Below are 18,302 nucleotides of genomic sequence, written 5' to 3' on the forward strand. Positions count from 1 at the left end.
TTGGTTTGAATTTATTAACAAGTATGACCTCTGTATCTTTCAGGAGACTTGGGCGTGTGAGCCTACTTTTGCATTGGGGTATGTAAATTTTCATGTTCCTGCTATTAAGGGCCCTAAAGGGTGGCCGATGGGGGGCCTTACCATATGGGTTAGGCAGTCTTTAAGAATTGCTGTAAAATGTGTGGAACTTGACCAAAAAGATATACAGCTTATCAGATTGACCAGTGATTTACCCATCTCCATAGATATTTATAATATCTATGCTAGAGGTGGCAGCAAAGGTAGATCTGAGGTTCTTATGTGCCTTTTTACACTTCTTGAGACCCAATCTGCAGGAAAAAACATTCTAATTGCAGGTGATCTGAATCGGACATTCGAACCTCTCATCACTAGTGATTCTCCTCTGGGATCGGAGGAAGATCAGCTTTGGGACATTCCTACACTAGAGTCCCCCCCGATAACTCGGTGGACGGCTGACATCCTAGGTCTAAACGCTATGTGCTTGGAGCATGGGCTACGAGCCCTGAACGGCCGAACCCAATCAGACCGTGTTCCCGCCATGACGTTTAATAACGGGCGAAGCAAAAGTCGCATTGACTACGTCATCTGCAGTTTATCGATATGGTCATCTCTCAGTGACATGGTAGTTACAGCCAGGATAGAAAGCGACCACGACCCGCTATGCGTCTCACATAATTGGTGGACACCTAACGTAATTACTCCAAATCCTGGTGACCTACTTGTGCCCCCAATGATTACGCCATCCAATAACATGCGTAGGTTAAGATGGTCTGGTGTTAAGACTGACCAGCAGGCCCTGGAAAAGATAAGAGCAGCGGCAGACAAGGCCATTCTGGCACTGGAAAATATTACTGCTTATGTACAAGGACAAGAAGATGTCAACACAGTTCATACGACTCTCTTTAATGAAGTCAAAAACTTTTTCTTAAAACCCGCACGAAATAATAGGGCTTGTCCATTTAAATCAGCAAAGTGGTACAATCATGATTGCAGGGCAGCAAGATTTAAACTAGGAGCTGCAATCAAAAGCAATAAATTGAGTGATATTCGGTTTGCCAGGAAGCACTATAAAAACTGTATTGCCAGGGCAAAAAGAGACTGGGACGAAGGACACTGGCAGAAACTGAGATGTGCTAGTGAAAGTAGAAATTCTAGACAATTTTGGCATATTGTCAAATGGGGTCATGATAGATCTCCAGAGCCTCCCAACAATAATGTCCCTCATGATGCCTGGGTTAAGTTCTTCAGCGAGCAGTACTCTTCCAGAGATCAGCCTGTTAGCAACTCTAACCTAATATATCTGTTCGCAGATGAAGATATTTTTATGCTAAGCGAAATCCTGATTGCCCTGAAATCTGTTCATAGGGGCAGAGCCCCGGGTAACGACGGAGTCCCGGCGGATGTCTTCTTAGATGACACCGATAGGTGGAGCAAGTACATCTGCCTTTTACTAAACCATATAGCCAGGGGCGCTGAAATCCCGGTATCCTGGCGGGGTGCTGTCATTATCCCAGTATATAAAAAGGGGGATCGTGCCCAACCCTGTAATTACCGCCCAATCAGCCTAATAGACACGGTCCAAAAAGTGGTAGGACGTGTAATCATTAATAATCTGCTTGATTGGGCTGAGGAGCAGAACGTCCTATCCCCTTTTCAGGCTGGGTTTCGCAGAGCTACTAGCACTGTAGACCAGGTCTTCCGCTTCCAACTGATACAATGGCGGACAGTGGTCCTGGGCGGATGCAGTCTCTACGCAGCTTTTGTTGACCTACGGGCTGCATTCGACCTGGTGCCGAGGGCAAAATTGTGGGAAGTGTTGGCAGCTCTGGGGGTCCCGATGATTATTCTAACCTTGATCATGAGACTCCATGAGGGCACTTATGCTAAGATCCAATGGGGTGGCTACGGCAACGATACTATTGACTTCCCTGTCGAGCGTGGGGTTCGACAGGGTTGTTCAATGGCACCGACATTGTTTACTCTTTTTATAAACGGAATTGTTCCCCGTATGCAAGCTGAGCCCGTAGATGCTCCCTCACTCGCTGGTGCAAAAGTTCCTATTTTAATGTTCGCAGACGACACCTTAATTTTATCAAAATCCCCTAGCGGTCTGCAAAAGGCATTGGTAATTTTTGACAAATTTTGTAGTGATCATGGCTTGGAGGTAAACGCAGCTAAAACAAAACTCATGGTTTTTAATCCTTGTAGGAATTTTAAATCCAAAATAACCATGAGTGGGCGCTGCCTTGAAGTAGTGAATTCTTTTACCTATCTGGGGATACATATCTCAAATGACAACAGATGGAACCACCACTTAAATCTGGCAGTATTAAGACACAAACAACTGGCTGGTACCATCATTAAGGAGCACATGAAATCTTTAACTAAACCAATCAAACCGCCATTAATCATATACGAGGCTAAAGCAATAGGGTCCGCACTGTATGGGGCAGAGCTGTGGGGGCAAGAAAACCTCCAGGAGCTACAGAGGTCAGAGAATAGCTTCCTCCGAAAACTAACTGGCACCCCACAGAGCAGTCCCCTCTTGCCACTCAGATATGACCTTGGGAGGAAGGAAATCTCGGCTATGTGTAAACTTCGACCGATATTATATTGGCGTAGAATTTGGACCACCCCCGAGTTGTCACAATATGCAGAAGGATTTGCTGATGTGATCAAAGCAGATCAATTTCATAAAATTAAATGGTTTAGATCATTGAGAACAGCATTAAGTGAACTAGGGTTAAGCGAATTGTGGTCTGATCCAACCGGGTCATCCTTTCCATCTAAGATGTTTATAAAAAACCTTTATTGGGAACAGGTTGAAAATAAGAGTCTCCTTAACAATAACAATGGGTCTATGACGACTGCCTTCCTTGAAGCTAAACTGTTTCCAATGTTTGAAATCTACTGGGATATTATAACTAAACCCATGGACAGGAAACTGTTTTTCCAAATGAGGGCTGGCTCTCTACCTCTTGGTAATTTAACATCTAAATGGAGTAATGGAGGTCCAGCTACTTGCCCAGTTTGTGGGGAAGGTAAAGAGACGCTGGGTCACTTCTTGTTTGTTTGTCATGCATATTCTGTTCCTAGACGTGTTTGGTTGGCCCCCATGTGTAGAAATTTGGGTACTAAAAGCAGCATGGTCGCTCTACGCATTGTTAAAACTACCTCCTTAAATTGGATTATTATAGCGACTGCTAAGTACTTGGGGTGGGCGTGGGTAACTAGGCAGAGATTGCTAGTAGGTTGACTACTCTCTGCCTAGCTGATCAGACTGCTAGTTTATCTATTCTCTGTTCCCATGCCAGGTGTCTATCTGACGAAAAAAATTTATATTAATTTTTAACTATATAATAGGATTGTTTTTAATATGACCTTATTATATGAACTTTGCACCTTGATGACAAGTAACTGAATGCAATGTTATTTTAAACCCCTTTTTTAATGTGTATTGTGCTTAAAGTCATGTCTGACTTTGTAATTTAATTGTATTTTATTATGTGTTTGTTTGTCTGCTTTTATGAGTAAATACTCGAATAAAGCACTTTTGAATTGAATTGGTTTGTCCTGCGACTAGAGTGAGCTGTGAGGCTGCAGTTCACAAGCCTTTCGCCAGGTATCTAGTGACTCACAGTGACTAGAGACATTAGTTAAATAATTCAAGAACATTAAGCAGATCTAGCATGCCAAGACAGTTGCTGGTATCCTAAAGTTAGAAAAAAAGCTACCTTCCTAACTACTGAGCAGGAAAGAAAAGTAACATATAAGGCAGAAAGAAAGATTTGAAACAGATGATTAGCTAGTTTCGTTACGTTTTTGTAGATTCAGACAACCGATGTTCATAAGGCTGATCAGAAATGTAGTATGAAGTTATTGTGCTCTTTGTTGTTGAGTTGTACGATTAGAAGATGAAGCATGCAAACCTCTAGTTGTGACATACTTTGCCTTTCCTCCCCACGTCCTTTTGTTGTTTCTTTCCTCTGGAACATGTTGTGTCACATGTATGCATCCCCTCATCGATTCGTTTGTCTTTCCCCCAATGATATTACCTCCCCACTATAGACTTCGTGTTTATAATTCAGCTATGATGAGACTAAAGAGGCCCTCTCGCTGCTTTATCTATCATTATACAATAGCCTAATTGTTAATTCCTATGTTCTGGATGACTGCCCTTATTATAAATGTAGACCTGGTTTTGCACTCTGTAATATTCATGGTCCCTGTTGTACACCGCTTATCTTCCCAGATGCTAAAATGCACCCCAGCCGATGGTGTGGCCACCCTGGCAATCTTTTCACATTTCCTATCCCATATAAATGTCTCTTTTTACCTAAAAATTCCACCATATACTTTATTAACGTATATGATCTCCACCTGCTTAAAGTATTCGACCAGACGCGTAATAAACATTTATTATGTTGAGGGATGTGCATTTTCTCTCTCAGAACCTCCCTTTTCATGCACTCCCCCCCCCCCCCCCCACCACCACACACACACACAGAAAACCCTCCCATAGTCCTCCCAAACCATAGCTTATTGTCTCGTGTTTCTGTTGAGCATTAACTTATTGCTTTCAACAGGTTTGGTGAAGTTTTTTGGAAACCTAGCGATCCTGGACAGCCCCCAGCAGATTTGTGAGCGATATCCTGCCTTTGTTGACAAAGTCCTTGAGATGGCAGAAGGTCACGATGTTACCATGATAGGCGTGGCTGTGGACACACTTGCGATTTTGGGTTCAAACGTTGAAGGAAAGCAGGTCTTGCAGAAAACAGGTTAGTGCTCTTTTTGTTTGTTTCGCTTAGCACTGAACCATAATATTAAACTTGCACATACCATTTACATACACGGTTGTATTTATTTATTGCTCACATGATCCCTCTACTTCATTTTCTTTTTGATAGTTTTTGATCTCTAAAGATACGGGTTTTTTTCTTTCTGATTGCTGTGAAGATGGAATTTATCACTTTATAAAAATGAGGAAGTCGCATGTCACAGAGGATTTCTTGCGCTATAGTCGTTCTTGGGTGAACAGCAAAATATTTATATTTGTAACTCATGCACTGGGATTCACTGCATTGGAATGAGTGGAGCTGTACAACCAAATTGATTTCATGATACAAAAGCATGGGTAGATGCTTCACAATGGCTGACCTGCTCCAAAATAATCAGTCACTGGACAATTATTCATCAACTCACAAGTCTGTATTTAGAGCAAGGGTGCATGATTTCTTATCTAAATGGGGAAAGGTTCTTGCTGCAAGTTGTTTTATCCAAAGCCACCAAACACCTCACCTACAATGTGGAGAAGTGTGGCTCACTGGTTAGAGCAGGCAGACCCGGAAGCTGAGGTCAGACCCGGGACCAGGGTTCAATTCCCGACGCGGCAGGGTCTTGAGCTCAAATGTCCACGGACTCGATAATTCTCGCTTCGGTGCCTGCTCTAATCATGGGTTCTCACTCTGCAACTCTGGGCATTAAGCTTGCTTAATCTCCACAACGGCCCCCCTGCGGCGGGATGCCTGGCTTTCACCTTGGGGATGCCCTGTAGGGGCTATCTCACAGGGAAAAGCCAGGACGGGTTCCCAAGGCAAGCGCCGGGAAACCTCCGGGTAGCTGTGCGCTCAATAAATGCAATAATAATAATAATAATATCCCAAGAGTAATGCTGGTGCAGCATTTTATTAAATTGTGGTAAAATGCATGAACTTACGAAGGAAGAGATGAAAAAGTTTCAAAAAACATAACAGCTGGTGTAATCTCAATACCTTCCAGATTAAGACCTGGAGATTCAGGCTATGATGGAGCTGGTAAAACGAAGTGTACATAGTCAAAGATGGTACTTAAGGAATTAAGCCTCCAGGCACGAAGCCAAGCTTCTCCAGAAAGCTCTCATATGGACAAACAGACGTTTCATGGTGGATAAAGATCCCTGCAAATGCCCGGTGCTCCACATCCGTCTCAAATCTGTTGAATGTTTTTGGCAATTACATTACAGTCAATGCAGTTATCTGAGTTACAAAGTTATCAACATTTACCCGTACATACAGGCTTGGCTGCTAAAATCGTCATCATTTCAAGCTCCAAAATCCGTGAGGCAAGTCATAGTAGACTAGTTCCGCATTCCTAGATTTCTAATAAACTAGACATTGTCCATCACCTGACGATACCCTCTGGTGTCATTCAAAGGTGTCAACTTTGCAGTGACAACAATGTGGAAAAATATAATTTTAGAACATCATTCAGACTTTGGAACGAGCTGTGGTTTTTCATCTAGTCCGGACCATGGCACTCTTAGAAATTATGTGCCTGTTTATCAGATCCTCTGTCCACTCAACACACCTCTGCCAACTGATGGTCATTTATACCTACCTGGAACAGAAGTACACCAAAGGTCTTCTCAATACATATTTGTCTTGTTGCGATGCTGCCTCCATTTTTTTTTACAAAGATTAAGTAGCATGTGAATGCTGTAGATATAAATGAAAAAATACATTATTGGGGCTGACATTCAGTAATGTCTTTGCCCCAATATGGCTCTGAAATGTAAAGTGCTGGGAACTCTATTGCTCCCCTGAAAGATTAATGGTAAATAAGATATATTTGTTAGTGTTCCTGTCTTTAGCCTAGTATTACAATTAATCTGGAAAGTGTACTAATGGAGTAACTGCTTTCTTATTTTGGAGTTTGGTACCCAAATGGCTTGTTTTCCCAGTGCAAGGATAGTCCCAGCCAAAACAAGACCTTTTGATGTGAATGGTGCAAGATCATTTGAGTGAGCAAGATTATCATATTTTGCGTTTCAAACAGAAAATCAAGGTGTAAAGCATTGGAGGTAAGCCAAAACGTTTCTACTTGGGGGTGATGTTTGTTCACCTTTGTATACTTCCTACATCTTCTGCAGGAGTTTATGAATAGTGATTTAGTATGTAGAGAAAAAGTGGTCTGGCTTATAGAATGTTCTAAAATTCTTAAAAAGATGCCCATTTGAAGGCAAAAGGTGGAACAAACTGAAGGGTCTCAAGATAATGTAGCTTGAAAGGAACTTTGCAGTGTCACCATTTGTTATGGAGTATGCAGCTTCTGAAAATCTCTTGTCTGTTTTTTAGGGATAGAGTTTGTATATATTTTTGTAAACCTCTCTGTATTTTTGGCCAACAACAATGGAAAGTTTGAAAAGACCATCACAATCTTATGCAAAACTTTGCCTCAGGAGAACTTTATGAAATTAGAGAGAACTCAACAGGCGTGAGGGAGACATGAAATGATTGTATAATTCCAGTAATCATGGAGAGTCAAATATAAATCCATATGCGGTTTATGTGCATTTTATCCAAAAGAGTGGCTGAAGAGGTGGTTGTTGTTTTTTATGCCAAACAATGCACAGGAGAGTGCCTTTTTCTGATCAAGTCTGAACTTTACCACTGGCTGAAGTATGAGGAAGACTGGCTCAAAAAGCTAAAATGAATTGGTACTTGCTATCTGTGGAGCAAGGAAAGTAGTCGGTATTTGCCTGTTAATTACAATAATCGTTTCATTGAAAGTGATGTTTGTGAGAGAGATTGTTTGCTAGGTTGGCCTTGCAGCCCGCACATTGCTTACCATTTGTGGGCTTCATTGCTCATTTGCTGCCTCCTAAATGAGCAGTGTGTGCCGGCTTCACTTCCTTTTCTCTCCTCTGGAGCATGTACCAAGTACTGATTGATGTCTTGGTTAGTGTGGTTGCACACTGCTTTCTGTGCCTTTTACGTGTGACTAAAGTCACGTTAATCAGTTGTTGTTCTAAATAATTCAGTTCTCAATCCCTTTCAGAGCTCCTGATTGGGGGACAATTTTATGCATGAGATGGACAGGGCATGTGAGGTCTGAAAAGGGGGGGGAGCATGGTTTCTGTAGTGTGTGTAGTCTGCGCTCATCAGTCGTGCTTCTCTGGGTCAAAAGGTCAGAGTAAGGGGGACGGGGGCTGTACCTTGCCTTGATTGATAGGGGCAGGGTGCAACAGCAGATAATGCTTACAGACACCAGGCCACAGAAACCTTTGCTTGTGGAGCCAGATGATCTGGGGAGGGCATCTAGAGGATGGCAGGGAGGTTAAAATCTTTCAAGGAAACAATAAGACCTTCAAGAGCAGGAACCTGACCCTTGAGTGCAACTGTTCACTGTGAAACATTGTACTTTTTTTATCTAAAGCAGTTACCATCAGATTATGACTTGTCTTGTGAGCCATCACCCCAAGCTATTTATGTAGATTCCTTAATGTACAGCGATTGCATAATATATCTTTCTTCTAAACCGCACTTTTTGCTTGGGATTTCTTAGATTTGGTTGCAGTTACTTGACTCACTGGTAGCATGCGCATCACTACATGAAGGATGAAATGCTGCCTTGCCCCTTCCAGAACTTGAGCTTTGATGTACATTATGTAAATTATGTACACAGTATGGATAAGACCACCGGGCTAAATTCTAAATGGGTGTAAAATTGACAACGTTTTAACCATCCAACTCTTGATGCATGTTAAATGTGATCCGTTTACTTGCCGTAACTCAACATATTTACCCGACTCTTGGTATTTCAATGGAAAGGTCCTTCTGGAATGAGGGCAGTAATGCTGGCCATTGGAGCTCCAACAGCATAGAGGGCCCCAACCCTTCAAGTGACCCAATTCAGTCCTAGGCCTATGACTATTTGTGCTGTATGGGAGACTGGGGGTACTCATCATATTTTGGTGGTGGAACATCATTTTGCGTTACAACATTGACTAGAATTTATTTTCCCAGCCGGAGACACCTCATTCCAACCATCTTGTTGGAACTCATGGGAGGTGCAGAGCAATTCCGAGTGGATCTCTGCAAACTTTTATTTTTATTAGTGTTAGACGTGACATCTTTGGCGTAGTATCCCCTTAACTTTTTGCCTTCAGACCGACTGTTTTTGCTGACGTCGATTTTTCTGCCCTTATAACTATGTACACTTTACTACTGCTAACCAGTGCTCATACTCTCTGCTCAAAACATGATAACATTGACTTATACCCAATTGACTTATTAATATAAGCATACACAACAAGAATTTTGAAGAGGGCCCAAGGGCAAGTTTAACGACTACCCAGGTACATGCCCCAATAACAACGTCTACACACCCAGTGGTACCTAGTAGTTAAGAGAGTGAGTTAATCGTCTGGAATCACAACGTAAGTGCAATACAAATAACACCCAAGGGAACACACCATGCACGTTCACAAATATAGAATTGGCCAAGTCAGGGCTCAAGGACGTTTGGAAAAATTCCCATCAGAAGCCATACTGTACTGCCCTCTTTTGCATCATTTGGGATCTCCTTGCCCAGGAGACAAAACAAGACGGCCGGTCAGATGTTACCGTAGCCGAGATGGAGATGTAAGAGGAGAGTATCACATGATTTAGTGGCGACTGAAAAAAGCAGTGGAAAGGGTGAAAAGTGAGTGATTGTAAAATTAGGTGAACTGGGTAGAAAATAAAGGATTTATTAGTGTCTCCCAGTCCCTAAGGTTAAAAGACAAGTGCAAATGCGGGTTTAGAAATAATATCCGCACTCAGTAGTGGTCGACATGTTTCTGCATTTGGTGTGAAAGATTTTTCATGCATTCCTCAGGACCAGATATTTCAAAACTACTGCTTTTAGTGAAAAGTAATTATTAAAAGATATCACCTGCAAAGACCAGGTTGTGTGCTCAACCAAGTACTGTTATCGCACCGCATCAAAGCATTGGATCCACAGAGAAAAACAAAGACAAACAAAATGGGAGAACATGAGTATGTCATTTTCCCGCGGTTTTATGAGATAGTATCAAGTAAAACCTGAGTTATACGGCACCAGATCCATACATCATGGGAAACAAATTCCATTGCAAACACTCACCCATAAATGATGGTTGAGGAGCTTCACCCCACCTGGCTGCGGCTCAGGTATGAGGAGCACCGCTCTAAAATAAAAAGATTGAATAGAAAGAAAAGAGGCAATCATTGCTCATTCCGAAATCCATGGGATTATATATGGATTTTTTTGTGAACATTCATTGTCTTTGCCGATCGTATAGACTTAGATCGTAGGTCTTTAAGCTACGCTTCAAAAAATATATAAAGAATGCCTACATGTCATGTGTTTGATGTTATACATGTTGAGTACCCAAAAGTTAAGGCAAAGTCTAGGGAGTTCGGTATAGGGAGACAAACGTCTTCACGGTGCGATGGTAGACACTCAACCGCGTAATGTGATGACACATCGATTGGTATCTTTGGCGGTTTTTTAGACGTATTCAACACGATCAAGTCGTGCGCATTGCTTACCTATCCGTCGGTGTCTCCCGACAGTCATCCGAGCTGTCTGGGGGGGCACCGGTTGTGTGACTCGCATTGTGTTTTATGCGATTGTTTCTGAGGACTGAGTCACATGACCAACTCCAATCACGTGATCACTCTGTATGCCGGGAGTTGTAGTTCTAGGTGCGGAGTATTGTAGTTCTCGTGAATGACTAGCGCTAGTACCCAATTAGCATGAGAGGTGATGTAAAAAATGTATTGTGTATGTAATACAATGACACCAACAAATACCCTTGGGAAACGCTACATGTTCCGCACAGTGATCAGTGTTTGATATGTATCGCAAGGACTGAGAAGTACGTCGGTTGTTAAAGGGACATCCATGGTATAGACCCATTTAGTCCCGCCTTGTCGCTGTTCAATCTATATACCCATTTCTGTTCAATTTTGAACAGAAAACGGCTGGCGTCTGGATAGGATTCTGGAATCGGTGGTTCTAAAACTGATAACTTGCTCGTGCAAACTTCGATACGTTGGCATGACAACTAGGAAGGTCAGGACGAGAATTCAAGAGCATAAAAGCACAGTGCGGTGCCGTAAACAAGCAACTCGCCTAACCGCACACTTCCTAGAAAAGCGACACAGCCCCAATGATTTCCATTGGACAGTTTTAGAACAACCACCGATTCCAGAATCCTGTCCAGACGCCAGCCGTTTTCTGTTCAAAATTGAACAGAAATGGGTATATAGATTGAACAGCGACAAGGCGGGACTAAATGAGTCTATACCATGGATGTCCTATTAACAACCGACGTACTTCTCAGTCCTTGCGATACATATCAAACACTGATCACTGTGCGGAACATGTAGCGTTTCCCAAGGGTATTTGTTGGTGTCATTGTATTACATACACAATACATTTTTTACATCACCTCTCATGCTAAATGGGTACTAGCGCTAGTCATTCACGAGAACTACAATACTCCGCACCCAGAACTACAACTCCCGGCATACAGAGTGATCACGTGATTGGAGTTGGTCATGTGACTCAGTCCTCAGAAACAATCGCATAAAACACAACGCGAGTCACACAACCGGTGCCCCCCCAGACAGCTCGGATGACTGTCGGGAGACACCGACGGATAGGTAAGCAATGCGCACGACTTGATCGTGTTGAATACGTTTAAAAAACCGCCAAAGATACCAATCGATGTGTCATCACATTACGCGGTTGAGTGTCTACCATCGCACCGTGAAGACGTTTGTCTCCCTATACCGAACTCCCTAGACTTTGCCTTAACTTTTGGGTACTCAACATGTATAACATCAAACACATGACATGTAGGCATTCTTTATATATTTTTTGAAGCGTAGCTTAAAGACCTACGATCTAAGACTATACGATCGGCAAAGACAATGAATGTTCACAAAAAAATCCATATATAATCCCATGGATTTCGGAATGAGCAATGATTGCCTCTTTTCTTTCTATTCAATCCTTTTATTTTAGAGCGGTGCTCCTCATACCTGAGCCAGGTGGGGTGAAGCTCCTCAACCATCATTTATGGGTGAGTGTTTGCAATGGAATTTGTTTCCCATGATGTATGGATCTGGTGCCGTATAACTCTGGTTTTTCTTGATACTATCTCATAAAACCGCGGGAAAATGACATACTCATGTTCTCCCATTTTGTTTGTCTTTGTTTTTCTCTGTGGATCCAATGCTTTGATGCGGTGCGATAACAGTACTTGGTTGAGCACACAACCTGGTCTTTGCAGGTGATATCTTTTAATAATTACTTTTCACTAAAAGCAGTAGTTTTGAAATATCTGGTCCTGAGGAATGCATGAAAAATCTTTCACACCAAATGCAGAAACATGTCGACCACTACTGAGTGCGGATATTATTTCTAAACCCGCATTTGCACTTGTCTTTTAACCTTAGGGACTGGGAGACACTAATAAATCCTTTATTTTCTACCCAGTTCACCTAATTTTACAATCACTCACTTTTCACCCTTTCCACTTTACACTGCTTTTTTCAGTCGCCACTAAATCATGTGATACTCTCCTCTCACATCTCCATCTCGGCTACGGTAACATCTGACAGGCCGTCTTGTTTTGTCTCCTGGGCAAGGAGATCCCAAATGATGCAAAAGAGGGCAGTACAGTATGGCTTCTGATGGGAATTTTTCCAAACGTCCTTGAGCCCTGACTTGGCCAATTCTATATTTGTGAACGTGCATGGTGTGTTCCTTTGGGTGTTATTTGTATTGCACTTACGTTGTGATTCCAGACGATTAACTCACTCTCTTGACTTCTAGGTACCACTGGGTGTGTAGACGTTGTTAATGGGGCATGTGCCTGGGTAGTCGTTAAACTTGCCCTTGGGCCCTCTTCAAAATTCTTGTTGTGTATGTGAACAGTACAGCTAAGGCTGTGGGCCCCTTTTTAAACCGTAGCTGATCATCATTGGTCTTCTATATCATTGAATTCATTGAGAGGCTGACTTTCATTGCCCCCCCCTTCCTTTGAATTTTCTTGTCTTTGCTGATTCTCCTCCATTACTCTAGCTATGGCCACTAACTGGGGCTTGGCTTTCGAGAATGCTGAGGTTCAAAACATCCTAGACGAGAACCCAAGTCTTTTAGAGAACGTCCCAGTCCAAATTACGAATAATGATGATGGATGGGCAAAAGTCCTAGTCCTTAAGAAATCACACTCCGGAACCACAGTCCATGGAATTGTCATGGCTCAATACCTCCGTGACAACTGTGCACCCTCTGGCCTCATTGTTAATAACGCACCACGATTATTCCTTGATGACAAGGAATTTCTAAAAGATTGGTTGATGATTGCCTGGAGGTGCACAAGGGACTGGCTGGTCCTAATCATTAAAACTGCAAAAAGAGTAGCAGACAAGATACTCATTGAAATCCAAGTACTTGAGGGCCAGATCAAAACCACACTAAAAAGCGGCCTTTTTAAGAAAGGACAGGACGATAGTGACCAGAATAATAAAGACTTCAAAGATTAGATTCTTTTCACAAAATTAGAAAAATTTAAAAAAGACCTAGCCAGATTTTCAACTGAAAGAGTATACCCTTACACAAGCGAGTCTTACACAGCACCCACATTCAATCGAGGTGGTAAAAAAGGTGGCTCAACATATGGAACATCCAGCTCAGAAGGAGCATCTAGTGACTCAGACTCTTCAACCAATGGGTCAACAAACAACACTCCTAGAGGGCGTGGGAATCGCAGAAACTGGAGGGGTGGACAACATCCACAAAACTTCAACAGCTACCAACCATGGTGGCCGGCTAATCCCTGGATGTTTGGTCCGTCTTACCCCCCACAAATGGGTCCCTTTGGTCCCCCCCAAATGCAACAAGGCCCCGGAGCTTTTCCTTTTTTAGGGTTTGGCCCGAGACGAGGCAGGGGCAGAAGGAGACAAGGAACAACACCTCAAGTCCACTGGAACACCACGCCGCAATCCACGATGGATCTTCGCAGCGGGAAGAAAGTTCCACAAGAAACCGCAGGGACGAGCAATTCGACGATCTCGTAATGAACCTCAGCTCACACACTCTATCTCCTAATGAGGAACGCCTCTTAAACAAAGGCCTTGGTTTTGTGGCCACCCAGAAAGGGGATCCTTTCGTAGCACAGGTGGAATTAGCCAAACTTTTCAGAAAAATAAGACTACATTATTTTTTCTCGAAACCAGGAAATATGGAATCCCCTACGGCGGATAAGAACACTGGTCTAAAAAAGCCATCCACATTCAACCCGCCAAGTGTCGGAATGCCCCCAAAGGTCCTAACCTTTGAAACAGCAGTAGAGAACGATATAAAGCATCTCTACCAAACCGAAAACAGACCTTTCATGAATCTTTCAAGAGATGAACAATCGGCTTTGCGCTCATTAGCATCAAACGAATACATAATCATTAAGCCAGCCGATAAGGGCGGGGCTATTGTGATTCTGGACACTGAGACATACAGAAACGAATGTCCGAGACAATTGAGCGATCGCAGATCTTACCTTCCCCTAACTGAAGATCCAACTGAAAGACTAAAAGTAAAAATAGGCAACTTAGTGGAAGAAGCGACCACTGAGGGTTGGATCACACCACAAGGAGGACAATATCTCCTCACAAGCCATCCTACCATACCTTATTTCTACTGCCTACCGAAGGTCCACAAACCACAGAGACCTCCACCAGGGAGGCCAATCATCTCAGGGATTGGGTCAATATTAGAGTCACTGTCGACCTTTGTTGATCACTTTCTAAATCCTATGGTCAAAGCCATGCCTACGTACCTTCAGGGCACAAAGGATGTTCTAAGACTCCTTCCAAACATACAATTCAACACCAACACTGATATACTTGTATCGTTTGACGTCGAGTCACTTTACACTTCAATTCCGCAAACCGAAACACTGGAAGTTGTGGGGAGTCTACTAGAACAAAGTGACCATCAGTCCATTACGCCAACACAGTTCATCATGAACCTTGCAGAAATCGCTATGAAGGAGAACTACTTTCGCTTCGAAGACACTACCTACCTACAAACATCTGGGACAAGCATGGGTAGTGTCTTCGCGCCGAGCCTAGCGAATCTGTATGTTCATAACTTCGAACAACAGGAGGTCCTCACACCTGCCAACCGCCATCTATTGTCGCTACATGTGTGGAAGCGATATATAGATGATATTCTGGTGGTATGGCGGGGGACAGAAGAAGATCTTATTTCCTTCCATGCATGGCTGAACACCAGAAACACATACTTGAGATTCACTATTGAATTCAGTCGAACAACGCTGGCTTTCCTGGACTTGAAAATCAATGCAACTCCCAATGGTCTGGAATCTGAGCTCTACCGCAAGCCTATGGCTCGAAATGCACTCTTAAGATATGATAGTTGTCACCCTCGTGCCTTAAGAGACAATTTACCATTTGGCCAGTTTCTGAGAGTGCAAAGGAACTGCTCCAACAAAGAAGCTTTCAAGAGTCATTCACAAAATCTGGAACAACAACTGAGTGCAAAAAACTACCCAAAGAAAATCATTTGCCAATCTAAAAAGAGGGCATCAAACAACAACAGGGAATCTCTGCTTGAGATACATCCACCTAAAGAAAAAACCAACCGTATCACCGTTGTCAACACTTAACACCAGATCCAACCAAGTCCAAAAGATTGTGAAAAAACACTGGTCGATCTTAAAAACTGGAGGTGATGATATCCCTCTACCTCTTTTTGCCTTCAAAAGAGGACAAAACCTTAAGGACCAGCTAGTCCATACACTCCCACGTAACAAGGATCCCAGACAGGTGGGCACACTCTGGGACTTGCCACCGGTTCAAGGCCATCACCCCTGTGGGGCATGCTCCGTATGTCCCCAAACTTGCAAATCTACGAGTGTAGATATAGGGACAAATAGACCATGGACTCAGACAAAGTTCACCAATTGCAATAGCAGTAACCTGATCTATTTGATAACTTGCCCGTGCAAACTTCGATACGTTGGCATGACAACTAGGAAGGTCAGGACGAGAATTCAAGAGCATAAAAGCACAGTGCGGTGCCGTAAACAAGCAACTCGCCTAACCGCACACTTCCTAGAAAAGGGACACAGCCCCAATGATTTCCATTGGACAGTTTTAGAACAACCACCGATTCCAGAATCCTGTCCAGACGCCAGCCGTTTTCTGTTCAAAATTGAACAGAAATGGGTATATAGATTGAACAGCGACAAGGCGGGACTAAATGAGTCTATACCATGGATGTCCCTTTAACAACCGACGTACTTCTCAGTCCTTGCGATACATATCAAACACTGATCACTGTGCGGAACATGTAGCGTTTCCCAAGGGTATTTGTTGGTGTCATTGTATTACATACACAATACATTTTTTACATCACCTCTCATGCTAATTGGGTACTAGCGCTAGTCATTCACGAGAACTACAATACTCCGCACCCAGAACTACAACTCCCGGCATACAGAGTGATCACGTGATTGGAGTTGGTCATGTGACTCAGTCCTCAGAAACAATCGCATAAAACACAACGCGAGTCACACAACCGGTGCCCCCCCAGACAGCTCGGATGACTGTCGGGAGACACCGACGGATAGGTAAGCAATGCGCACGACTTGATCGTGTTGAATACGTCTAAAAAACCGCCAAAGATACCAATCGATGTGTCATCACATTACGCGGTTGAGTGTCTACCATCGCACCGTGAAGACGTTTGTCTCCCTATACCGAACTCCCTAGACTTTGCCTTAACTTTTGGGTACTCAACATGTATAACATCAAACACATGACATGTAGGCATTCTTTATATATTTTTTGAAGCGTAGCTTAAAGACCTACGATCTAAGTCTATACGATCGGCAAAGACAATGAATGTTCACAAGAAAATCCATATATAATCCCATGGATTTCGGAATGAGCAATGATTGCCTCTTTTCTTTCTATTCAATCCTTTTATTTTAGAGCGGTGCTCCTCATACCTGAGCCGCAGCCAGGTGGGGTGAAGCTCCTCAACCATCATTTATGGGTGAGTGTTTGCAATGGAATTTGTTTCCCATGATGTATGGATCTGGTGCCGTATAACTCCGGTTTTTCTTGATACTATCTCATAAAACCGCGGGAAAATGACATACTCATGTTCTCCCATTTTGTTTGTCTTTGTTTTTCTCTGTGGATCCAATGCTTTGATGCGGTGCGATAACAGTACTTGGTTGAGCACACAACCTGGTCTTTGCAGGTGATATCTTTTAATAATTACTTTTCACTAAAAGCAGTAGTTTTGAAATATCTGGTCCTGAGGAATGCATGAAAAATCTTTTTCACCAAATGCAGAAACATGTCGACCACTACTGAGTGCGGATATTATTTCTAAACCCGCATTTGCACTTGTCTTTTAACCTTAGGGACTGGGAGACACTAATAAATCCTTTATTTTCTACCCAGTTCACCTAATTTTACAATCACTCGCTTTTCACCCTTTCCACTTTACACTGCTTTTTTCAGTCGCCACTAAATCATGTGATACTCTCCTCTCACATCTCCATCTCGGCTACGGTAACATCTGACCGGCCGTCTTGTTTTGTCTCCTGGGCAAGGAGATCCCAAATGATGCAAAAGAGGGCAGTACAGTATGGCTTCTGATGGGAATTTTTCCAAACGTCCTTGAGCCCTGACTTGGCCAATTCTATATTTGTGAACGTGCATGGTGTGTTCCCTTGGGTGTTATTTGTATTGCACTTACGTTGTAATTCCAGACGATTAACTCACTCTCTTGATCACTTATTAATATATGCACCTGTCCCTAGTAAAGTATACTACGTGAGCCTAGGACCTGTAAATTAAACATTACTAGTGGGCCTGCAGCACTGATTGTGCCACCCACTTAAGTAGCCGTTTAAACATGTCTCAGGCATTCCATATGCCATTGCATAGCCTTTGTGTTCAGTTTACCCTGACAATTTGCCCTTGCAAGATAAACGTTTTTCCTGGCCTAAACCTCCTTTTGAATTCGTATAAATCACCCTTAGGCTAGGTCCTAGACAGCCCAAAGGCTGGGTGCAGTGTACTTAAAAACATGTTTTATGTCTTAGAAGTGAAAAACCCGTCCACCACTGCAAGGCCTTCCTCTTCCATAGGATAAAATTAGAGTTGCCTTATCCTATTTTATAAATTACATTTCCAAATGGGAAGAGATAACCAATACAGGTTTGATTTCTCTGGAATCACGATTTAAAATCCTGACTTATTGTGAAGTTGGATTTTAAATTGCAGTTCTGAAAATGCCACTTTTAGAAAGTTTGCATTGTCTTGCCGTAGCCATTTGGAGCCTGCAGCCTATCTCTGGTCACATAACTGGGTGTAGTTAGCAGTTGGACTTTGTGTATTCCTCTACACAGCCACACACAATGGAGGCTTAGGTGTGCCTGGGTGGGC

At 42.8% G+C, this 18,302-nt stretch overlaps 1 protein-coding gene across 1 annotated transcript in view; it reads left to right on the forward strand.

The window, feature by feature from the left end:
- PSMD5 (proteasome 26S subunit, non-ATPase 5) overlaps window positions 1-18,302 on the forward strand; it is a 94,897-nt gene that overhangs the window by 57,915 nt on the left and 18,680 nt on the right. Inside the window, exon 7 of the mRNA XM_086920996.1 lies at window positions 4,608-4,799. Coding sequence (XP_086777122.1) covers window positions 4,608-4,799 — 192 coding nt within the window. The remainder of the gene's footprint in view (window positions 1-4,607; window positions 4,800-18,302) is intronic.

This window comes from Lissotriton vulgaris, chromosome 5 (genome assembly GCF_964263255.1).
Source record: "Lissotriton vulgaris chromosome 5, aLisVul1.2, whole genome shotgun sequence".
Classification (NCBI taxonomy): Eukaryota; Metazoa; Chordata; class Amphibia; order Caudata; family Salamandridae; genus Lissotriton; species Lissotriton vulgaris.